At 47.3% G+C, this 17,843-nt stretch overlaps 1 protein-coding gene across 5 annotated transcripts; it reads right to left on the bottom strand.

Moving 5' to 3' along the window:
• Nucleotides 1-8,151: 8,151 nt before the first annotated feature.
• rfx5 (regulatory factor X, 5) lies at nt 8,152-17,071 on the bottom strand. 5 transcript variants are annotated; one of them, XM_040024841.1, is made up of 11 exons: nt 16,656-17,071; nt 15,084-15,238; nt 14,918-14,951; nt 14,753-14,835; nt 14,518-14,640; nt 14,290-14,406; nt 14,117-14,195; nt 13,822-14,020; nt 13,468-13,550; nt 13,246-13,386; nt 8,152-13,111 (listed from the first exon to the last, which is right to left on the bottom strand). In XM_040024841.1, the coding sequence occupies exons 2-11, from the start codon at nt 15,203-15,205 to the stop codon at nt 12,050-12,052; spliced, it is 2,043 nt and encodes a 680-aa protein (XP_039880775.1). In that variant the 5' UTR covers nt 15,206-15,238; nt 16,656-17,071; the 3' UTR covers nt 8,152-12,049. The 5 variants fall into 5 exon arrangements, with proteins under 5 accessions (XP_039880775.1, XP_039880778.1, XP_039880777.1 ...); XM_040024844.1 differs by lacking the exon at nt 16,656-17,071 and adding an exon at nt 16,595-16,622; XM_040024843.1 differs by lacking the exon at nt 16,656-17,071 and adding an exon at nt 15,555-16,581.
• Nucleotides 17,072-17,843: the final 772 nt, after the last annotated feature.

Here is a 17,843-nt window from a genome sequence, read left to right as displayed (position 1 = left end):
CGCATGAGTCGCATCAGCAATCTCTGACATCTCAGTGGCGTTTTATCAAGGTCGTATGAGTTGATCAAAGGCACCAAGGGCTTATGGTCAGTTTGTAGACGTACATGACCCATGCCTTGGATGTAGCGGGTAAAACGTTCGCAGGCCCAGACAGATGCTAAACACTCTTTTTCGATCTGCGAATATCTTTTCTCTGCGTCTGTGAGTGTGCGAGAACAAAAGGCAACAGGCCGTAACTCCCCGTCATTGTCCTGTAACAGTGCAGCACCCAGGCCATAGCTGCTGGCGTCCGCACTGACAACTGTTGGTCGGCCTGCATCATAATAACAAAGTGCTGGTGCAGCCACGAGCATTGCTTTTGCTTTGTTGAATGCTTGCTCCTGAGGCTCGCCCCACACCCATACAGTCTCTTTTTTGAGTAGATTGGAGAGGGGGTGCAGCACCGTGGACAGGCCTGGCAGGAATTTTCCAACATAGTTTATTAATCCGAGTACCTGCCTGAGTTGTTCTACATTGGTGGGGCTGGGCATCCTGGCAATAGCCTCCACCTTGCCATTATCAGGTTTCACACCATCCGCACTGATGATGTGACCGAAGAACTGTAGTTCATTCTTTCCAAAGTGGCACTTGGACCTGTTGAGCTTAAGTCCTGATGCTTTGATTGTCTGTAATACTGCACCTAAGCGTTGGTCATGCTCCTCTTTGTTAGCCCCGAAAACCAATATGTCGTCCATCACGACGACAGTCCCCTCTAGGCCCTTGAGCAAGGTGCTCATGAGCCGCTGGAAGATCTCGGGTGCTGAAGTTATGCCAAATGGCAGGCGTCTGAAGCAAAACCTGCCCATGGGAGTTATGAACGTGGTTAGTTTTTGGCAGCTGGGATCCAGTGGTATTTGCCAGAACCCACTGGAGGCATCCAAAGTGGAGAAAACTTTAGCCCCTGCTAACTTAGGAGTTATGTCATCCAATGTGGGCAAGATGTACCATTCACGCTTTACTCCCTTATTCAGACGTTTTAAGTCCACACACACCCTGACCTCATCCTTGTTGCGCTTTGGAGCAGGCACCATTGGTGCACACCAGTCTGTTGGCTCGGTGACTTCCTCAATGATGCCAAGTTTGAGCATGCGCTTTATTTCCTTTTCCACTTTTGGGAGGAGAGGAAAAGGCACCCGGCGTGGGGTGGTTACACTGTACGGCACTGCATCTTCGGTCAGCTCGATTTTTACAGGTTCACAGTTCAGCAGGCCAATTTCTCCGAACACATCCTCTGTTAAGTCACTACTGATTTTGTTAACTCTAGCGACTAGTCCCATGCGCTTTGCTACTGTCTTCCCCAGTAGGTTACTTGCATATTGCCCTTTTATAACTGTAATCCAGTACTGGTACTTTTGGCCTTTGTACTCTGTAGTAGCAAGGAATTTACCCATGTACTTGACTTTTCCACCAGGGCTGTACACAGTTGGCTTACACTGGATAAGTTTGGGTCTCAGCTGTAGCTTATTAAAGGTCATTTCTGTCATAACAGTGGTGTCTGCGCCTGTATCAATTTTGAAATCAACTGGACTGCCATTTACCAGTAGCTCAATGTCCCAGTCGGCATCTGAGCCTGACTCCTCAATGACTGTTGTTTTTGGCTCAGTTACTGCTCCCAGGAAAAGCTCCCCTATGAAGAATGAATCCTCATCTGAGTCCTCTACAGCCTCAGCCCTGACCTCTTTTAGCATTTTGGTTTTGCATACAACTTCAAAGTGTCCCAAATTATTGCACTTTCTGCATCTTTTATTGCGGGCTGGGCAGTTTTCTCTTTTGTCATGCACCCTGTTGCATCTTTGGCATTTTGGTTTACTCTCACCATGCTGTCGCTCACGTACCTGATGAGGTTGGTAGTAACTCCTTCTCATGCTGTTATAATGCCTCTGTTTCACCTCATTCACCGTGGTTTCCACTTGGTCTGCACTTTGCTGTTTGGCTTGCTCACTCTGGCGTGCTAGTTGAATGGCTCTATCTCGAGCTGGAGTTTTTGTGAAACATCTTTGTCAATTAATCCAATGACGATACGATCCCGGATCTGCTCGTCTTTACTGCCGCCGAACTCGCAGTGCTGCGCGAGCTCGTACAGGCTCCGCACGAAAGCCTCGACCGTCTCCCCGGCCCTCTGGCTCCGTTTGTGAAAACAGGCGCGGTCGTGGATAACGCTTCTCTTTGGGACAAAGTGCTCATTGAACTTTTGTATAACCAGATCATACTCAAACTGCGGACTTGGCCTGGCCTCCGTAGCAGCAGGAAACACAAACGAGCCATATATTGGTTCGGCATCTCTCCCCATGGAGTAAAGAAGCGAGTTCACCTGCACTTCGCCGCTCTCCATCCCTAGCTTGGACGCCACTCGAAAACGGGAGAATCTCTGCCGCCATATCGGCCACTCTGCCGGCTCTGTAAAGTCGAACAGCTCCGGAGGTCCAAATTTAGCCATTTCTTCGTGTAACTCGGCGTGAAGTCCTCAATTCTGACACCATGTCATGTTCGGAGGCAATAAGACGCAGGGTTCTCAAGCACGAACCGCTTTTTATTGAATTGTAGCAGCAGTGTACGTCGCTACATCAATTTCTGGAAAACACATATACACACCGGTCTCCTAGCGACCTCTAGTGGCTGCCCTCATGGTAGCCTTACTAGGACAACAAACAGATTTCACAACAAATAACAATTTAAATTTTATAATTTACAGTTTGATGATTTAAAGTCTCACACAACTCGTCAAAAGGGGCGGAGCCGGCTGCTTCCAAATAGAGTACATTTCATTCATAATGATGTAAATCCAAGCCCATTATGTATTCATGATTTGAATCCTGGGTTGTGTGAAATCCCAGAAATAAACCCTAGAAAAAGTGCATCTGTGAACTAAGGTGTAGGTCTGTTAGGTTATGTTGTGGTGATCTTCGGGTTGGGGGTGATTGTTCATACTGGAGTGCAAAATGAAAACCAAGATGGAAGATGGACAAGAAAAGTTCAAAGCCATCAGGTGCTCAGTTTAGAAAAAAGAGAAAAGAAGAGGAGGAGAAACGAGCAAAAGATGCAGGTAAGCAGATGTGTGATTGGATAATGGCAGGTCATCCTGAAACAATCAGAGTCAGAATACTTTATTAATCCCTAAGGAAACTCTGTGGGTTACAGTTGCTCCAAGAAGAAATGGTAAAAATAGTAACAGTAACAGACAAACAAACTCCAAACATTATGTTACAGATTTGAATATTAATTAGTCAGTGTCAATGGTTGATTAGTCCTGTTCTCATTGTATGACGAATTATGATGGTTGTCTGGTAGCCGTTTGCATACAATGCATACTCTCTCTCTCTTCGTGTGTGTGTGTTTCTCTGGTGAATTTCGACAACAGTTTTATGTTAATGTACAATCCTTAATATGTTTTGTGTGTGTGGGGGGGGGGTGCCAGTGGGAGTGTTCGCCCGGGGCGCCAAACAGGCTAGGACCGCCACTGACTGAACGACACAGGAACTCATCCCTGCCTGTGGATATTTGTGTACGACTCCTCCATCTAATGCAGAGCACGCAGAGCAGCAGTTACAGCCTGTAGTTTGTCCTTTACAGAGAAAATAACAAAGTTTTACAGCTTAGAGTATCATATATATTTATCTGTAATATTCTGGACATTTATAGTTGAGCTATTTGTATATATGGGAGTTACTTCTAATATTTTGTAACTTTGTAATATTGTGTTATTTAATTTTTATCATTTATGCAGTAAAGGATTTCAAAAATAAAATGCATAATTTTGAAGACAGATCAGTGACTACAAATGGGGTCAGAATTCATCATATAAAAATGTTCATTTTGTTTACATGACCTTTATATGATGAATTCTGACCCCATTTGTAGTCACTGATCTGTCTTCAAAATTATTCATTTTATTTTTGAAATTTGCATTTTGTTAACTTTTTGTCTGTTTTTATTTTATACCTGGTTATCTCTGTGTGTGTGATCTTTTGTCTAGAAAGGTGCTATATAAATCAAATGTTACTTATTTTAAAGGGGTTATTAAATGTGCGAGCTTGCATTTAGCTGCGTTTCTGACTCATTTCTTTCAACATTCGTTTGTCCTCGAGCTTATTTTTCTCTCTCACGTCAAACAGTTTTGAAACAAGTTTCACTTCTGATTTCATAAAAGCTAAAATTCAGCTATCGTCCTGTCACCACTTTCCTCTGTACTCATGTTTATTTACCACATTTTATGCTCTGTGATAAATAGTAATAAATCACGTTTTTGACTCTGAGATTATTCTGAGCCTTCATAGCGGTGATACTTATCAGGATCTGTAAAGACAGCGTGACAATAAGCAGCTCCTGCCCCTTAGGTGGGTTCAGGCTCATGAAGCTTTTATTTTGAAGTTAGACCAGCGTCATTTCTGCAAGTAGGTGCTCTGTTTTGGTTCTGTTTCCGGTTGGTCCAAAACTATTTCCTTCCTGTCCTCCCACACAAAAGCCCTTTCATAGTAAAAGCCTCAGGTACTTAGATTGTAAACACACCCACTGAATGCGCGTTCAGAGCGCCCCCAGCAGGCTGGCAGCGGAACAGCACGGAGCAGAAAGTGGGTCTGCGGGTGAACTTGATGGAACATCTGCAGACCCTAAACATCTGTCGCAGCTGCTTGATTATGAGAGTCCATCAGTGAATTATAATCATTATAATATTAATATTATTATAGCATTAACTATGTATTAATATGAGACCACATTGATCGGTTTATCCACCTCCGTGAGATGAATTATTAAACGGATGTCACTGTGGTTCAGCGAGCTGCACTCAAACGGGAAAGTCCAGCTGTTAGCGGTAACGGAGCAGGTGGTCACCGGACCGACACGAACTGATTTACCGAGCGCGCAATCAGCGGATGCGCTTTTTAATGACGCGCTCCCAAAGACTTTTTTTTTTTGAATACGTTTTATTGACAAAGCACAAAATACAGATATACAAATACAAAATAGCAAACACAATGTCAGGGGGTTCGTATAAAAAAGCAAAATAGACACAGTCTATTATAGAATCACATGATATTGAACAGGGAACATAGGTTTATGGTTTTGACAGCTTTTTGATTTTGAGAATGTTGTATGGTTTTAACATATTGTTTGGTTTCATTTAAAAAGCACCGAAAGGATGGTTTTGCGTTAGAAAATTTCGACTTATGTATATGAAATTTAGCCAATAATATCAATAAGTTAATCAAATAAAATTCGTTTGCCCTGTGCATGGGGTACTTAAAGAAACCAAACAATATTTTCTCGTAACAAAGAGAGAACTCAGAAAAGATAAAGGAAACAACAAAAACACAAAATTCTTGCCAGAAAAGATTCGGCGCTCCCAAAGACATCCAGACAGTTCACAGCCCAGCACAGACACGACCATCAGCACGTCTGCAGGGGAAACAGCTTCCTCACATCACCTGACTGACTACATTACTTCATTTAGCAGTGAGGAAAAGTGAAGCCCCCGTGTAAGTGAAGGACGTGGAGACTTGTTTCCTGTGGACGTGATGTCAGCTTTCCAATCGTACACTGCGTGGCTCGGGACACCCGGTGTTCTGCCAAAAAGCGACTGTCCGTATTTAAACCGCTAAAAGAATCTGTTGGCCTGTAATATGTGAGATATATGTCAGGTGTGTCCCTCGTGAACGATGTCACTTCACCTTGAGCCACAAACAACATTCCTGTCACAACAAGTGTTTTTGTACTGCATAAAAAATTCCGTTTTCTGCTTTTTTTTTAACGGACGCTGACAGAAAAAGGAACATTGTGTCGATTTTCAGTCCACTCTGTACTATTTACGGACATTTCCTTCAGTTATGACACGGAAAGTTCCGTTTATTCACTGTTTATTTTTCCGTTAAGAGAAAAACTGAAAGTTCTGTTTATGTGACCATTTACAGCCACTTCTTTTCACTGTAACTCATTAAATGTACTTCTTTATAATCTTACATTTCTATACGATTACAACCATTTTCTCAGAATTTGGTAGGAGAAAACTTTGTAAATGAAGCTTTGCTTAGTGCACAGCATCCATACATTTAATGTTAAATGTTCTTTTATCCTCCTCAACTCAGAAACTATATTGAAATATAACGACAGCATCCATCTTGTCATAAAATGACCAAACAGCCAATAAACGAACAAAATCATTCACAATCTTTCAAGTCTGAGGATTTCTACTTCCTTGTGTTCATGTGCACACATGCAGTCCAGTGTTTCCTTCAAACAGGACACCTGACAAACAAAAAATGTAACATTTAACAATCTTTGCACATTTGATAATATCCAGAGTACCTTTACGTTAGAATCAGTGCCTTGTGGTTACTTCACCTCAGTGTGGTTTACATCCATGTCTGTCCAATCATGACACAGTATATATACTGTGTCATATATACATGTAGTCAGTTATCGCCGCTCACCTTTGATTACTAAATTGTATTTCACTAGCAGGGACCACTTCCTTGGTAACGATGGATGAGGAAGTGTGATAGTGCTGCGGTTTGGGGAAGGCCTTGAAGGGGACTGGCGACGGCTCTCGGGCCGGGCAGAACCCCGTGTACTAACGAGAAATAAATGAGCTCTGGGTGGGGTTAATCTGGGCTCTAATCTGAGCTGCTGTTAATTTGTGATTTCTGAGGCTGGTAACTCAGATGAATGTATCCTCAGCAGCAGAGGGACTCTTGGTCTTCCTTTCCTGGGGTGTCCTCATGTGAGACAGTTTCATCGTAGTGCTTGATGTTTTGTGCGACTGCACTTTTGGGACACTTTCAAAGGGGCGATCGTGGCTCAAGAGTTGGGAGGTCGCCTTGTAATCGGAAGGTTGCCGGCCTCGCCTCTGTCAGTGCGCCCCAGGGTGGCTGTGGCTACAATGTAGCTGCCATCACCAGTGTGTGAATGTGTGTGTGAATGGGTGGATGACAGGTTGTGTAAAGCGCTTTGGGGTCCTTAGGGACTAGTAAAGCGCTATACAAATACAGGCCGGACTGCTGCAAGAAACTCCACATACAAACCCTGACAGGCACACCTGTGAAGTGAAACCATCTCAGGTGACTACATCATGAAGCTCACTGAGACAAGGCCGAGGGTTTACAGTGTGTCAACAAAGCAAAGGGTGGATACTTACAGGAGTCTAAAATACAACATATCTGGAGTTATCTTTTTCTTTGTTACATAATTCCACGTATCCTTGTGTCATATGTATTTAACTTCTTCAGTTTGCATCTACAGTGTAGAAAGTAATAAAAACAGGAAAAACAAGATGTGTCCAAACTCTTGACTGGCAGAGTAAGTAAAGACGTCCCACATCATCCCTCACAGAACAATCTTTTCAATAACTTCTTTCCCCTGACAGTCAGTCTGATGCCAAACACAAACCACTGAGCAATGTGCAATAATAACCTCTCACTGCCTCAGAAATATTATCATTCTTGTGTAAATTTATATTAGTTTTGTATTTTGTACTGTCATGTTTATCCTGTAGTGTTTCATGTCCACTTTAACAGGTCAGCTTCTTGATTGGCTCTCATTGAAACAACTGAAGTCTGTATGTTTCAACAGTTGTGTGCGGTGACTGTCACAGAAAGGCGAGGACAGACGACGTCCCCTGCTCCATACACCCACAAACACCCACTATTTAGAAAGATAAATTAGATCAGATGAAAACACTGTTTGTGCTGCCGATCCGCACTCCTCGTTGACAGAAGAATGACTGTCTTACCATCCATCCATGCATCTTCTTCAGATTATCCGGGGCCGGGTCGTGGGGGCAGCAGCCCAAGCAGAGAAGCCCAGACCTCTCTCTCCCCAGCCACCTCCTCCAGCTTATCCGGGGGAACACCAAGGCGTTCCCAGGCCAGCCGAGAGATATAATCTCTCCAGCGTGTCCTGGGTCTGCCCCGGGGCCTCCTCCCGGTGGGACATGCCTGGAACACCTCACCCAGGAGGCGCCCAGGGGGCATCCTTGTCAGATGCCTGAACCACCTCAGCTGGCTCCTTTCAATGTGGAGGAGCAGCGGCTCAACTCTGAGCCCCTCCCCACTGTTTTACTATTTATATTCTATTCCTGCACAGTTGGTGTGACCACCCACAATTTCACTGTGAACAACGGCAATTAAGGCTTTTTATTCGTATGTCTGCGATTGTCACACAGGCAGAAAATCAAGCTCTTCTTTTGTGTTTTCACTGATTGTTTTCGATCTCCATCAGCAGCTTTACAAAGAACATGAAATAAGTGAGAAGAGAAAGAACACATTTAAAGAAATCATCTTTTAAACCCATTGCTCCATTTGAAATACTTCAGGTCTGTTTTAAACTAAATTATAAATTTTTAACAAAAAAAAATCTGATTTCAGACTCAAACTAGAAACAAATCAAACTCAGAGGATCATTCAGCGTATCAAGGTTTGTCCCAGAGGATTCAGTTTTTGTGACCCCCAAGTCCTCTTGTGACCCTCAGGTCCTGTGAGCAGTGAGGGACCCTCGGGAATGCTGACGGCATTTTCCAAAGATCCGATTAGTCATCAGGAAGCGATTTAATACCTGCTGAAATGAAAGGCGGAGACCGGAGAGTAAGTTAACGTCACGTCTTTATTGCGTCACGTAGGAAAATAGATTCACATTAAAGTTCTGGCTTCTGTCCTCATCGCACTTCACTTTCTCTTCACAACAAACAAACACAAGCGAAGCTGCGTCACACTGCTGAACGGGAGGTTCATCCTCCACCGCTCCCGAAGTAAAGTGCAAAACAAAAAAGCAACAGAAAGGAGAGAGGGCGGAGTTACGGAGAAACAAACATCCAAAAGAGAGACCAGCAGCCACGGGAACACATGCAGAAAACTGATGGCGTTTCTCACGGCAACACCAGGAAGAAGAAAATCTGCACATCAACAAGCTCAACAACCGACAAAGCACGAGGCAGAAGGAAAACAACAGGAAACGTCAACGCCGCTGGTCACAGCTACAGACAAAAACCCGGCCCCCACGGGACCGCCAGGGCTCGCTCCCAACAGTGCCTCGTCATCTCGTCACGTTTCGTCAGTGAAGGTCTCTGACCCGGTGAGGGTCAGTAACAATCAGCTGTTCACATCTCAGAGGGCTCGCAGGGGAGCCGCTCTACACATGTACAGCACATATAAACAAGACAGGAAGTGACATCAGAAGGCGCCGTGTCGTCAGTCTGGCCCCTTGGAGTTGACGCCCTGCTACCCGGATCCCGATCGTTTAATCTTTGATTATCTGACCCGTTTCTGGTTTAGTTTGTTCGAGCACTGCGGCTCCACAGTGAACACCTCCCACAGACAGCTGCAAACCCAGGCTCCCAGTGCAGGGCCAGACTGGGCCATAGCTGCTTCTAACTGGGTTATCCTGGACTTCTTCTGCCCTTCAGGGATCATCAAAGATGAAGCAGGTTCACTTATTCAGATGAACCCGAGTTTCTGGGGTTTGTGTCTCGGGCTTCATCATGCTGCTTCACACATGCTTGTTTTGTAGAGCAGGTGTGAAGCAGCTCAGGTCCACCTCTTTACCCCTCGACTTTCTCTCCCCCTGATTGGCTCTCTCACAATCACCGACTGTTTATCTGAACGCCTTTGGAAACCGACTCTTAGACTCGCGTTCTGAACCACATGTCAGCTCTGCTCAGTTACTCGCGCTGTTAGTTCCAACTTCAGCTCTTTTTGCATCTTTGTCAGGTTTCCCAGTTTGCCCAGTAGCTCCTGCACAGGGAACAATCTCTTTGGGTTTCAGTCAGAACTTTTTGATTCCCAAAAGCAACATTTGACTTTAACATCAGGTCTGCAATAAAGTGATGAGGACAGAGTTAACGGTGCCTGGCAGCAGAGCGACTCGTCGGTCAACTCAGCAGCAACTTTGCCCACAGAGGGTTTTTTGTTTTTCTTTCTGGAAGCATCTAGGCCTCAGTCCACCTCAAAGGAAGCCTTAAAGCAACAGGGACCAGTTCAGGACCAGCAAGCCTTCTCAGTCCTGGATAAAATTCCCATTGAGGTCCCTCCAGAGTCAGACGCTCCCGGAGTAACTCAGCATCAGTCCTACAGCTCTCTGACAAACGTGATGCGATTGGAAGCGGGTGGACTGCTGTAACCACGGTCCAGGTCAGGTGACTCGCCTGCGGCTGCCGTCAGACGCAGTTTATTGTACAAACTTCGTCTGAAGTAAACTGAGGCCTTTAGAGAGACGTCTTTACTTCTACAAACAGTGAAATGTAACTACTCTGTGCGATTACTTCAGCTCTCATAAAACACTCGTGTTTTCCTCTTTATTCATACTGTTCAACACTTAAAACTGAAACGGCCATAGTGCGGCCGGCCTCTCGTCAGGTGCAACCACAAAGCAAAACATTACTCATAAATACCTGTGACGTAGTCTCTCAATGCATATAACAACAAACTGGTAACACACACGGACTCTTTACACAGTGCAACGCTGGAGTCAGTCAGGGCCGCGGCAGTTAACGGGACGCCGAGACGTGCCAGTCGGCTGAGTTTACACCATGCAGTCATATTTACATGCTGGCGCTTAGTGCAGTGCTGCCGTGTGCACCTTCCCATCATGCAACACGTGTGAATTAACAGTCAGGATTTTCGATGTCCCGTTAACTGACCCGCAGCTCTCATTGTCAGAGGACAGAGGGAAGTGAGGACACACACTTGAACACGCCACATTCACACCTCCAGACGCGAGTACTGACAAACGGGGTTTTTACAAGTCTGAGATCACAGGATGAAGATGGCGAGGACGGCGGCAGTGCCGCGCCTTGCAGGTTTGTAGCACCAATGATGAAGACGACGCCCGCGGGGAGCGAGAAGCTGTCTGACAGAAGTGAACAATCGCTCAGCAATGTGACACTTCCAGAGTCCTCCTGAAGGAACCACAGAAGAAGAGCAGGAACCACTTCCTGTTACAAGTTTAGGGCACTTCCTGTGGCCGAAGCCTTTGTTTTGGGTTATTTATTATTTTATTTTTATTAACATCAGCGTCTCGACGTGGTCGTGTCACACTGCTGATCGGGACAGAGCTGTGGTGGCGCTCGCAGGGAGCTGGTTAGTGCAAAGGGTGCATGGCGTCTAACGGGCTCTGAGTGGGTAAATTCTTCGTACTGCATGCGAGCGTTGGTGGAGGGCGACTTGTGCTTTGCTCCTTGTGCCTGAGCTCAAGCTTCAAACCAGCCGTTCGATCCGTAAGGGCCAGATATGGTGCCGCTGCTGTGCTCTGTAGCGGGGGGGTCTACATCCACGTCGTTAACATGAAAACAACAACGTGGCTGCCGGAGGAGGGGCAATTTTTCACCATAAATAACCTGCTGAAGTAAAAAAATCACTTTCAGTAAATTGCCGCCGGGTGGTGAAGGTTTCCAGCACAGTTCACACAAAGTACTTTCTAGTTAAACAAACGTGGTGCTGATTGACAAAGAACACATGGAAGCAGGTTTGCTGTGAGGTCATCTGGCCCTGACGGAAACAGACACGAGCACTTTAGAGTCTGTGACTGACTATTAATCATTTAAATGCAATCAAAGAAGCTGAACTAATAAATAAAGTCGCGTTCAAACGTTTAGATCAAACGGCTTCTTTTTGGGGGGCACATTTAAAAAAAAAAAAAAAATCACAAACCAACACGATAAAAACACAAGGCTGTTCAGAACAGGGGGCGGAGCCTCTGCTCCCCAAACGGCACCTCCTGGAGGCGACGGCCTACAGGGGAGCAGAGGCTGAGCTCATTACAGAGGTGGTTTCTCAGGTTTAACACACAGAACCTTTACAAGGCTCTGACCCGTAAGTACCAAACCCCGCCTCCTCCTCTGCACGTTTTAAGGTGAAGCGAAGCAGCAGACCAACAAATGTTCGGAGGAAGTGTGGCCGCGAGATGTGAGTGTTCTGGTTTCATGTATGCCCCTGACTGGCTGTCTGACGCAGCCAATCTGGGATCTCCACCAATGAGGAAGAAGACGTCAGACGGGCGAGGCTTTGTAGCGAGTGAGGTAACAGGGTTAGTGCCCCTCCCTCTGTGAGGATGTGCTGCTCTCTGCTTCCTCTTCCACATTCTTCATCACTGTGGTGGGAGAGGCGGAGCCAGCAGAGGAGGTGGAAGGAGGAGGTGGTGGCGGCAGGCTGACGTGCGGCTGCACCGGCGTCAGCGTGATCTCCACCTCGCCTTGCTCCTCGTGCAGCGTGGGCAGTGGGAGGGTAGGCGCTGGCAGGTGTGCGGTGGGCGGCGTGGTGGCGCTGTTGTTGTTGCTCGGTCTTGGAGCTTTCTGGATGACTTCCACCATCTGGGTGCGCCCTGACGCCGCCAGCTCCCAGCTCTGGTTTCCCGGGCTCTGGAGCAGCAGCAGCGGCTTACTATGGCGGTCCACCTCTGGAGGGCACTGCACCACCACACCACGGTGCTCCACTGCACCCAGAACCATGCCGGGCGGTTCCTGGATCACCAGCTCCAGCACGGGCTGTGAGGAGGCCGACGACGAGGAGGCTTTCTGGATGACGCCACCCGTCACAGAGCTGATGATGGAAGGAGGAGGGGGTGGCGCAGGTGGTAGGGGTGGAGGAGGAAGAGTAGTGGGCGGGGCTGGCAGGGAGTCCTCGGGGCGAGGTTTTCTCGGTCGTCCTCGTTTCCGTTTCACGGGCGTCGTGTTGGTGGGGGTGCTACTACCGATGGCGCTGCCACTGGACACCACCACCTCCAGGGGACGCTTGGCTGCTCCACCTCGAACCTTCTGGACCACAGAGGTGGGGGCTGAGGGGGCATGCTGCTGCTGAGGGGGAGGAGGCGGGGCAACCTTCTCCCTTTCATAGGACAGACAGCTCTGAGGCAGAATCATCACAGGAAAGGGGCCACCCTGCTGCTGCGGCAGCGTCGCCATCGCGATCACCTTCACCCCGCCACCACTCGTGGCGGTGGTGGCAGTGGGGCCTCCATGTCCAGACACCTCCCCTACACCAGAGGCGTCTTTGGGAGCTAGTGAGGGTGGAGAGGAGCGGATGGTGAGTGTCTTATCTGGGATGGAGCTGCGAGGGAGGATTCTGGGTAACTGCTTGATGAATGCTTCAACCTGCGGACAATGAGAGATGGACGGAGGTCACCGATTGGTCTGAGTGAAACAAACAAACATAAACACGCCATCCTGACTGTGCCTGTGATTTCTGTGTTTTGCTGAGTCTATGAACACCAGCAGCTTTCGTTCACCTCACTTACCGCAGGACGTAGAGATGAGGAAGAGCTGGAGGGAGGCGAAGCATCCAGGGAGGAAGGTTTTCCAGACGAAGCCGATTTGTCTCCTGATTGCGATTTCAGCGAGGAAGAGGAGAAAGAGTCTCCGAGATCCTTCTGTGGAAGGAGAGACAGACAGGAAGAAATTAGCAATGTGATGCATGGATCAGTGACATCACTACCTGCTGTGAAATTAACCTTCTGATCAGGAGCGCCATCACCATCAGCTCTGGACGCCAGAGGAGTCTTCTTGATGACTTTGTGGGTTTTAGCTGGACCGCCTGCACAGAAAACAGCGCAGTCAGTGACGTGCTGACAAACACCATCATCATCGCGTTCATCGCCATCATCATTATGTGAAGGTTTCTCTGTATGTCAGAGAGTGTTGGTGGGGGACTGCACAGGTAACCTGAGGGACTCTGGCAGTAGGGGGGGGGGGGTAACACAGACACACACACAGAAACACACACACACACACACACAGAAACACACACACACACACACACACACACACACACACACACACACGCACAGAAACACACACACACAGACCTGCGAGCGCGGCGGAGGACACGAGCTCAGCCTGACTACAGCGAGGGTTGACGATGTGCTCCTGGATCAGGTAGCGAGCGATCTCCACCACCGTGTCGAACGAGCGCTTCAGGATCTTTTGCGCCCAGTCACAAATCAGCTCGCACGCCGCCTCTGTCACTTCCTGTTTGTAGGTCTGGACCAGCTCGGTGAGCTCCGCCTGGAGACGAAGAGGAACAAACAGTATTCATCACCAACAAATTGCAAATAAATATGACTGGTACTGCAGGACACAGGAGTACTGCACTGTGAGTACCGGGTCATTCTTCAGGTCGAGGTTGGGCAGCAGAGGCATGTTGAGGACCGTCTTCCTCCTGATGCCGCTGTAACAGTACGTTTCAGCGGGTTAAGGAAGGATAAATGTTACTCCTGGCATTCCTGACCTGAGACTGGCTTCAGGTTTTCTGCACTTTTAATCTGAAAGGATATTTGGACTGTCCTCGGCCTCCGAGCCGTCTCGCTTTGATGTTGGGAAAAATGTCTCTGATGATCTTCCCAAAGTTGGCGGCGCTCAGAGGACGCTGCTGCAGGTTCTCACAGTACCTCCTGCAGGACAGACAGACGCACAGTCAGGAAAGCATCGGCGCACCATGGCAACCAGATCTATGTCAAACCACCCTTGTTACAGGGTCACTGTGTGTGTGTGTGATTTCTGACTTGTAGGTCTCGTAGACGTCTTGTTTGGGCAGGCAGGTGTCTGAATGCTCCTCCAGGTGACTGCGGATCCAGTTACAGGTGTGAAGCTGGTCGGCCGTGTTAAATGAACTCGAATCGCTGCCGCTGAGAACACAAATCCAAGATTTACAGAGGTTCACCCTTTCTGACAGAAAAACAACGAATCACAAACTATCAGGATAAAAAACAAAGGAGCAAACCGGAGAAGCAACGTCACCTTTTGTCTCCAGAACTCGGTCCAGAGGGCAGCTGCAGGTACAGGTACAACTTGTCATTGTCAGAGAAACGCTGAACATCTTGCTGTTGAAAAAACCCCACAGTGAATGAATCAGACCTGAGGTGAGCACCAAACCAGACTTTAACCTCACATCAAGTTTCTTACCAGGATCTGCTCTACTTTGGTCTGAACGTGTTTCCTGTAAGAGGACAGAGGACATGCTGATCAGATCCACCACGAACACCACACAGGGACGTCAGAGCTTCAGAAATTCTAATCCCCATTTTCACACACAAACACTTCCTGCTTCATTGCCCTCACTCAGACTTACGAGATGTTGCTCTTCAGTTTCTGCAGCAGCATGCTGGGCTCAGTGTCACCCTCCCCTGTCTCCAGACCGCCCTGGCCCCGCCGGGAGGCCTCGGCCCGTTGGTGACACTGGTCCTCGGACATCAGGACCAACTAACCAATGCTGTGAAACACCATCTGAGAGAGACACACAGGAAAACGCACACTGTAGGACAAAAGCAGCAACTGAAGCCAGCTTTGTGGATGCTGTCCGGTCTGGGGCCTGCCGTCTGCCTGCAGCGAGCTCTTTATTCATTTTTTTTTTAAATCTTTGCAGGGTTTGTCTGCAGTTCTCTTCTCAACGAACTCTGCTGTGTGTATTCCGGCCCACTTGTCAACCGATCGAATTGTGTCATCCACGCTCAACAATGTGCAGTCAGGATCTTAGAAGACTGCACGCGGACCCCCCCCAATAATGTACATGGACAGACACATTTAAAACCAGCCTGCCCACCTGCAGTTCCTCTGAAGTTCAGCAGAGGGGCCAGCATAGGGTCAGTCCCCACAGACTCCCATAGCTTTCCAGCAGAACTAACCATGTTTAATAAAATATGATGAGACACTAACTGTGTTCAGGAAACAGTTTAAGAACTAATTTGATCAGTTTTGGCCTAAAAATCAACAATTAGTTACTAGGACATCAGGCAGCTGTGGCTCTCAATGCAGTTCACAGTCCTGCTGCAGTCCAGTGTTGGGGTCCAGCGGGCCCTGAGGTATCACTGCTGCCCAGGTTTACTGTACAGGCCTGCGGGGTCCGGAAACCCCAGAAACCGCCAAACTTCCCTACTCGGACCCCTCTGGGGACTCAGGTTTCACGTCCCATCCATGCAGGCCCTCGATGCTGATCCAGCTAGAACGGTTTAATTTTACCGTCCAGGTTAAAAAATCTGGATGTAAACAGCAGCAATCAACCCACGTTCCGGGTCATAGCTCTGCGGCGGCTGCGCGGCTGGCAGCCCGACCGCGGGCGGTAACGGAGAGACCAACGCCGGCTGTGTTACGGCAATCCCCGGAGCGGGGGAGGAGCAGCACGGAGCCCGCTACCGTTATCAGGAGTCGCCGGTGTGGCCGCAGTGTTTACAGCGCCGGTGGTCATGTGCTGCCATTTACAGCGCGCGCGCGCGCACATACACACACACGAGCCCAGCTGAACATATTACTCCGAAGCTAGCGGGCTAATGCCGTCCTCCGCGTTAGCTACCGGAGGCGGCCCAGACTCGGTGGCTGAGTTGTTCTGAACAGATGTTAGAACCGTTTCACGACAGTCACGCGTGCGTGAATCGGCTCCCGGTTAGGATGCCGGTGATGTTCCGGATAACAGACATATACGGGCTACCTGCATGCTAATCATCATAGGGTGGATCACAAGCTAAGCTAGTAGCTAACTGATAAGCATTAGCTAGTAAGCGCTGAAACAGCCCGTTAAATCGTTTCAGCGCGATCTTTTTCATTTCCAAATAATTCTTGATAATGATACATAAATTCTGTTATTACTGTATGATCCAACAAGCGAAGCCCGCTTCACTATTTATTTTAAAAAAGAAAAAGAAAGTACCTGAGCCAAGATACAGCAAAATTCCCCTTTTCAGATTTTTTTGTGATTGGACGAGTTTGTTATGTCTGCCTGACTACAAACCCAGCGTCTATTCCCATTGGTCAGTTCTCAAAAATCTACCCAGACACCAAAAGCGAGTTTAATCCTATTCGTCGAGTAGAAATGTTTTTAGAACAGGAATTAATTTGATTGGACGCCTTTTCCTGGTCTGCCCAGTTACAAAATAGACGAATTCTTCTGTCGAATTCTGCATAGCAACAGCGAAAGCGAAACCAACTCAGACAAAACGTAAAATTGACATGCATGTAGAAATGTTAGGAAGAAGCAGGGAGCTCAGGTTCTCCAGTCTGAAATGATCATTTAATATTAATAAACTGAATTCTCATTAACCACATAAAGGATATGGTTAAATATTATCTCAAATTTCTTAGGGTAAAAAATCTGTTTTTTTGCCTACAAACCCAAGAATTTTATTGTGGATAAAAGATTAATTAAAAAAAAAAACACACACATTAGAATAAAGTCAACCATTCAAATGCCATGCTATGATAAAACTATGTTGAACAGCTGATGCAAATCAGTGATTCTACTTTTACCGAGGACATATTTAGCTGTTTAATCTTCAATAAATCAAGGAAAACAGCTCTCTTTATTTTGTCACATGAATTTTCCATCATACAAAAGAGAAAGTACACAGAGTAAACAGGAGCAGACAGGAAGAGAAAGGTTTGTTAGTGATGCTGAAACACCTGCCTCTCGTCTTCATTCAAATGCGCTGCAGAGAAACATGAACACAAACATTAGTCACATCTACAGATTGCAAATAAAGCTTTGTTCACGCTGCTTACATATGACTGCTCACCCCACCATCCAGGCTGTCATGTTGTAAAGTTTGCAGACGACACAGCTGTGGTTGGTTGCTTCACAAACGATGAGACCGGCTACAGGAAGGAGGTGGAACACTTGGAGGACTGGTGCAGGAAAAACAATCTCTGCTTAAATGACAAGAAGACGAAGGAGAAGATTGTTGACTTGAGGAGGGGAAGACACACACACACACACACACCCCTGCACGTTGGAGGATCTGCAGTCTAAGTAGTACCCAGCTACACGTACCTGGATAGCAACCTTACCTGGAAAAACACTTCCAGCCTGATCAGGAAGGCTCACCAGAGGCTCTACTTCCTG

Source organism: Simochromis diagramma, unplaced genomic scaffold (assembly GCF_900408965.1).
Source record: "Simochromis diagramma unplaced genomic scaffold, fSimDia1.1 OVJJ01000297.1, whole genome shotgun sequence".
Taxonomy (NCBI): domain Eukaryota; kingdom Metazoa; phylum Chordata; class Actinopteri; order Cichliformes; family Cichlidae; genus Simochromis; species Simochromis diagramma.
The sequence above is the reverse complement of the archived record's forward strand: the minus strand, read 5'-3'. Positions and strand labels throughout refer to the sequence as shown.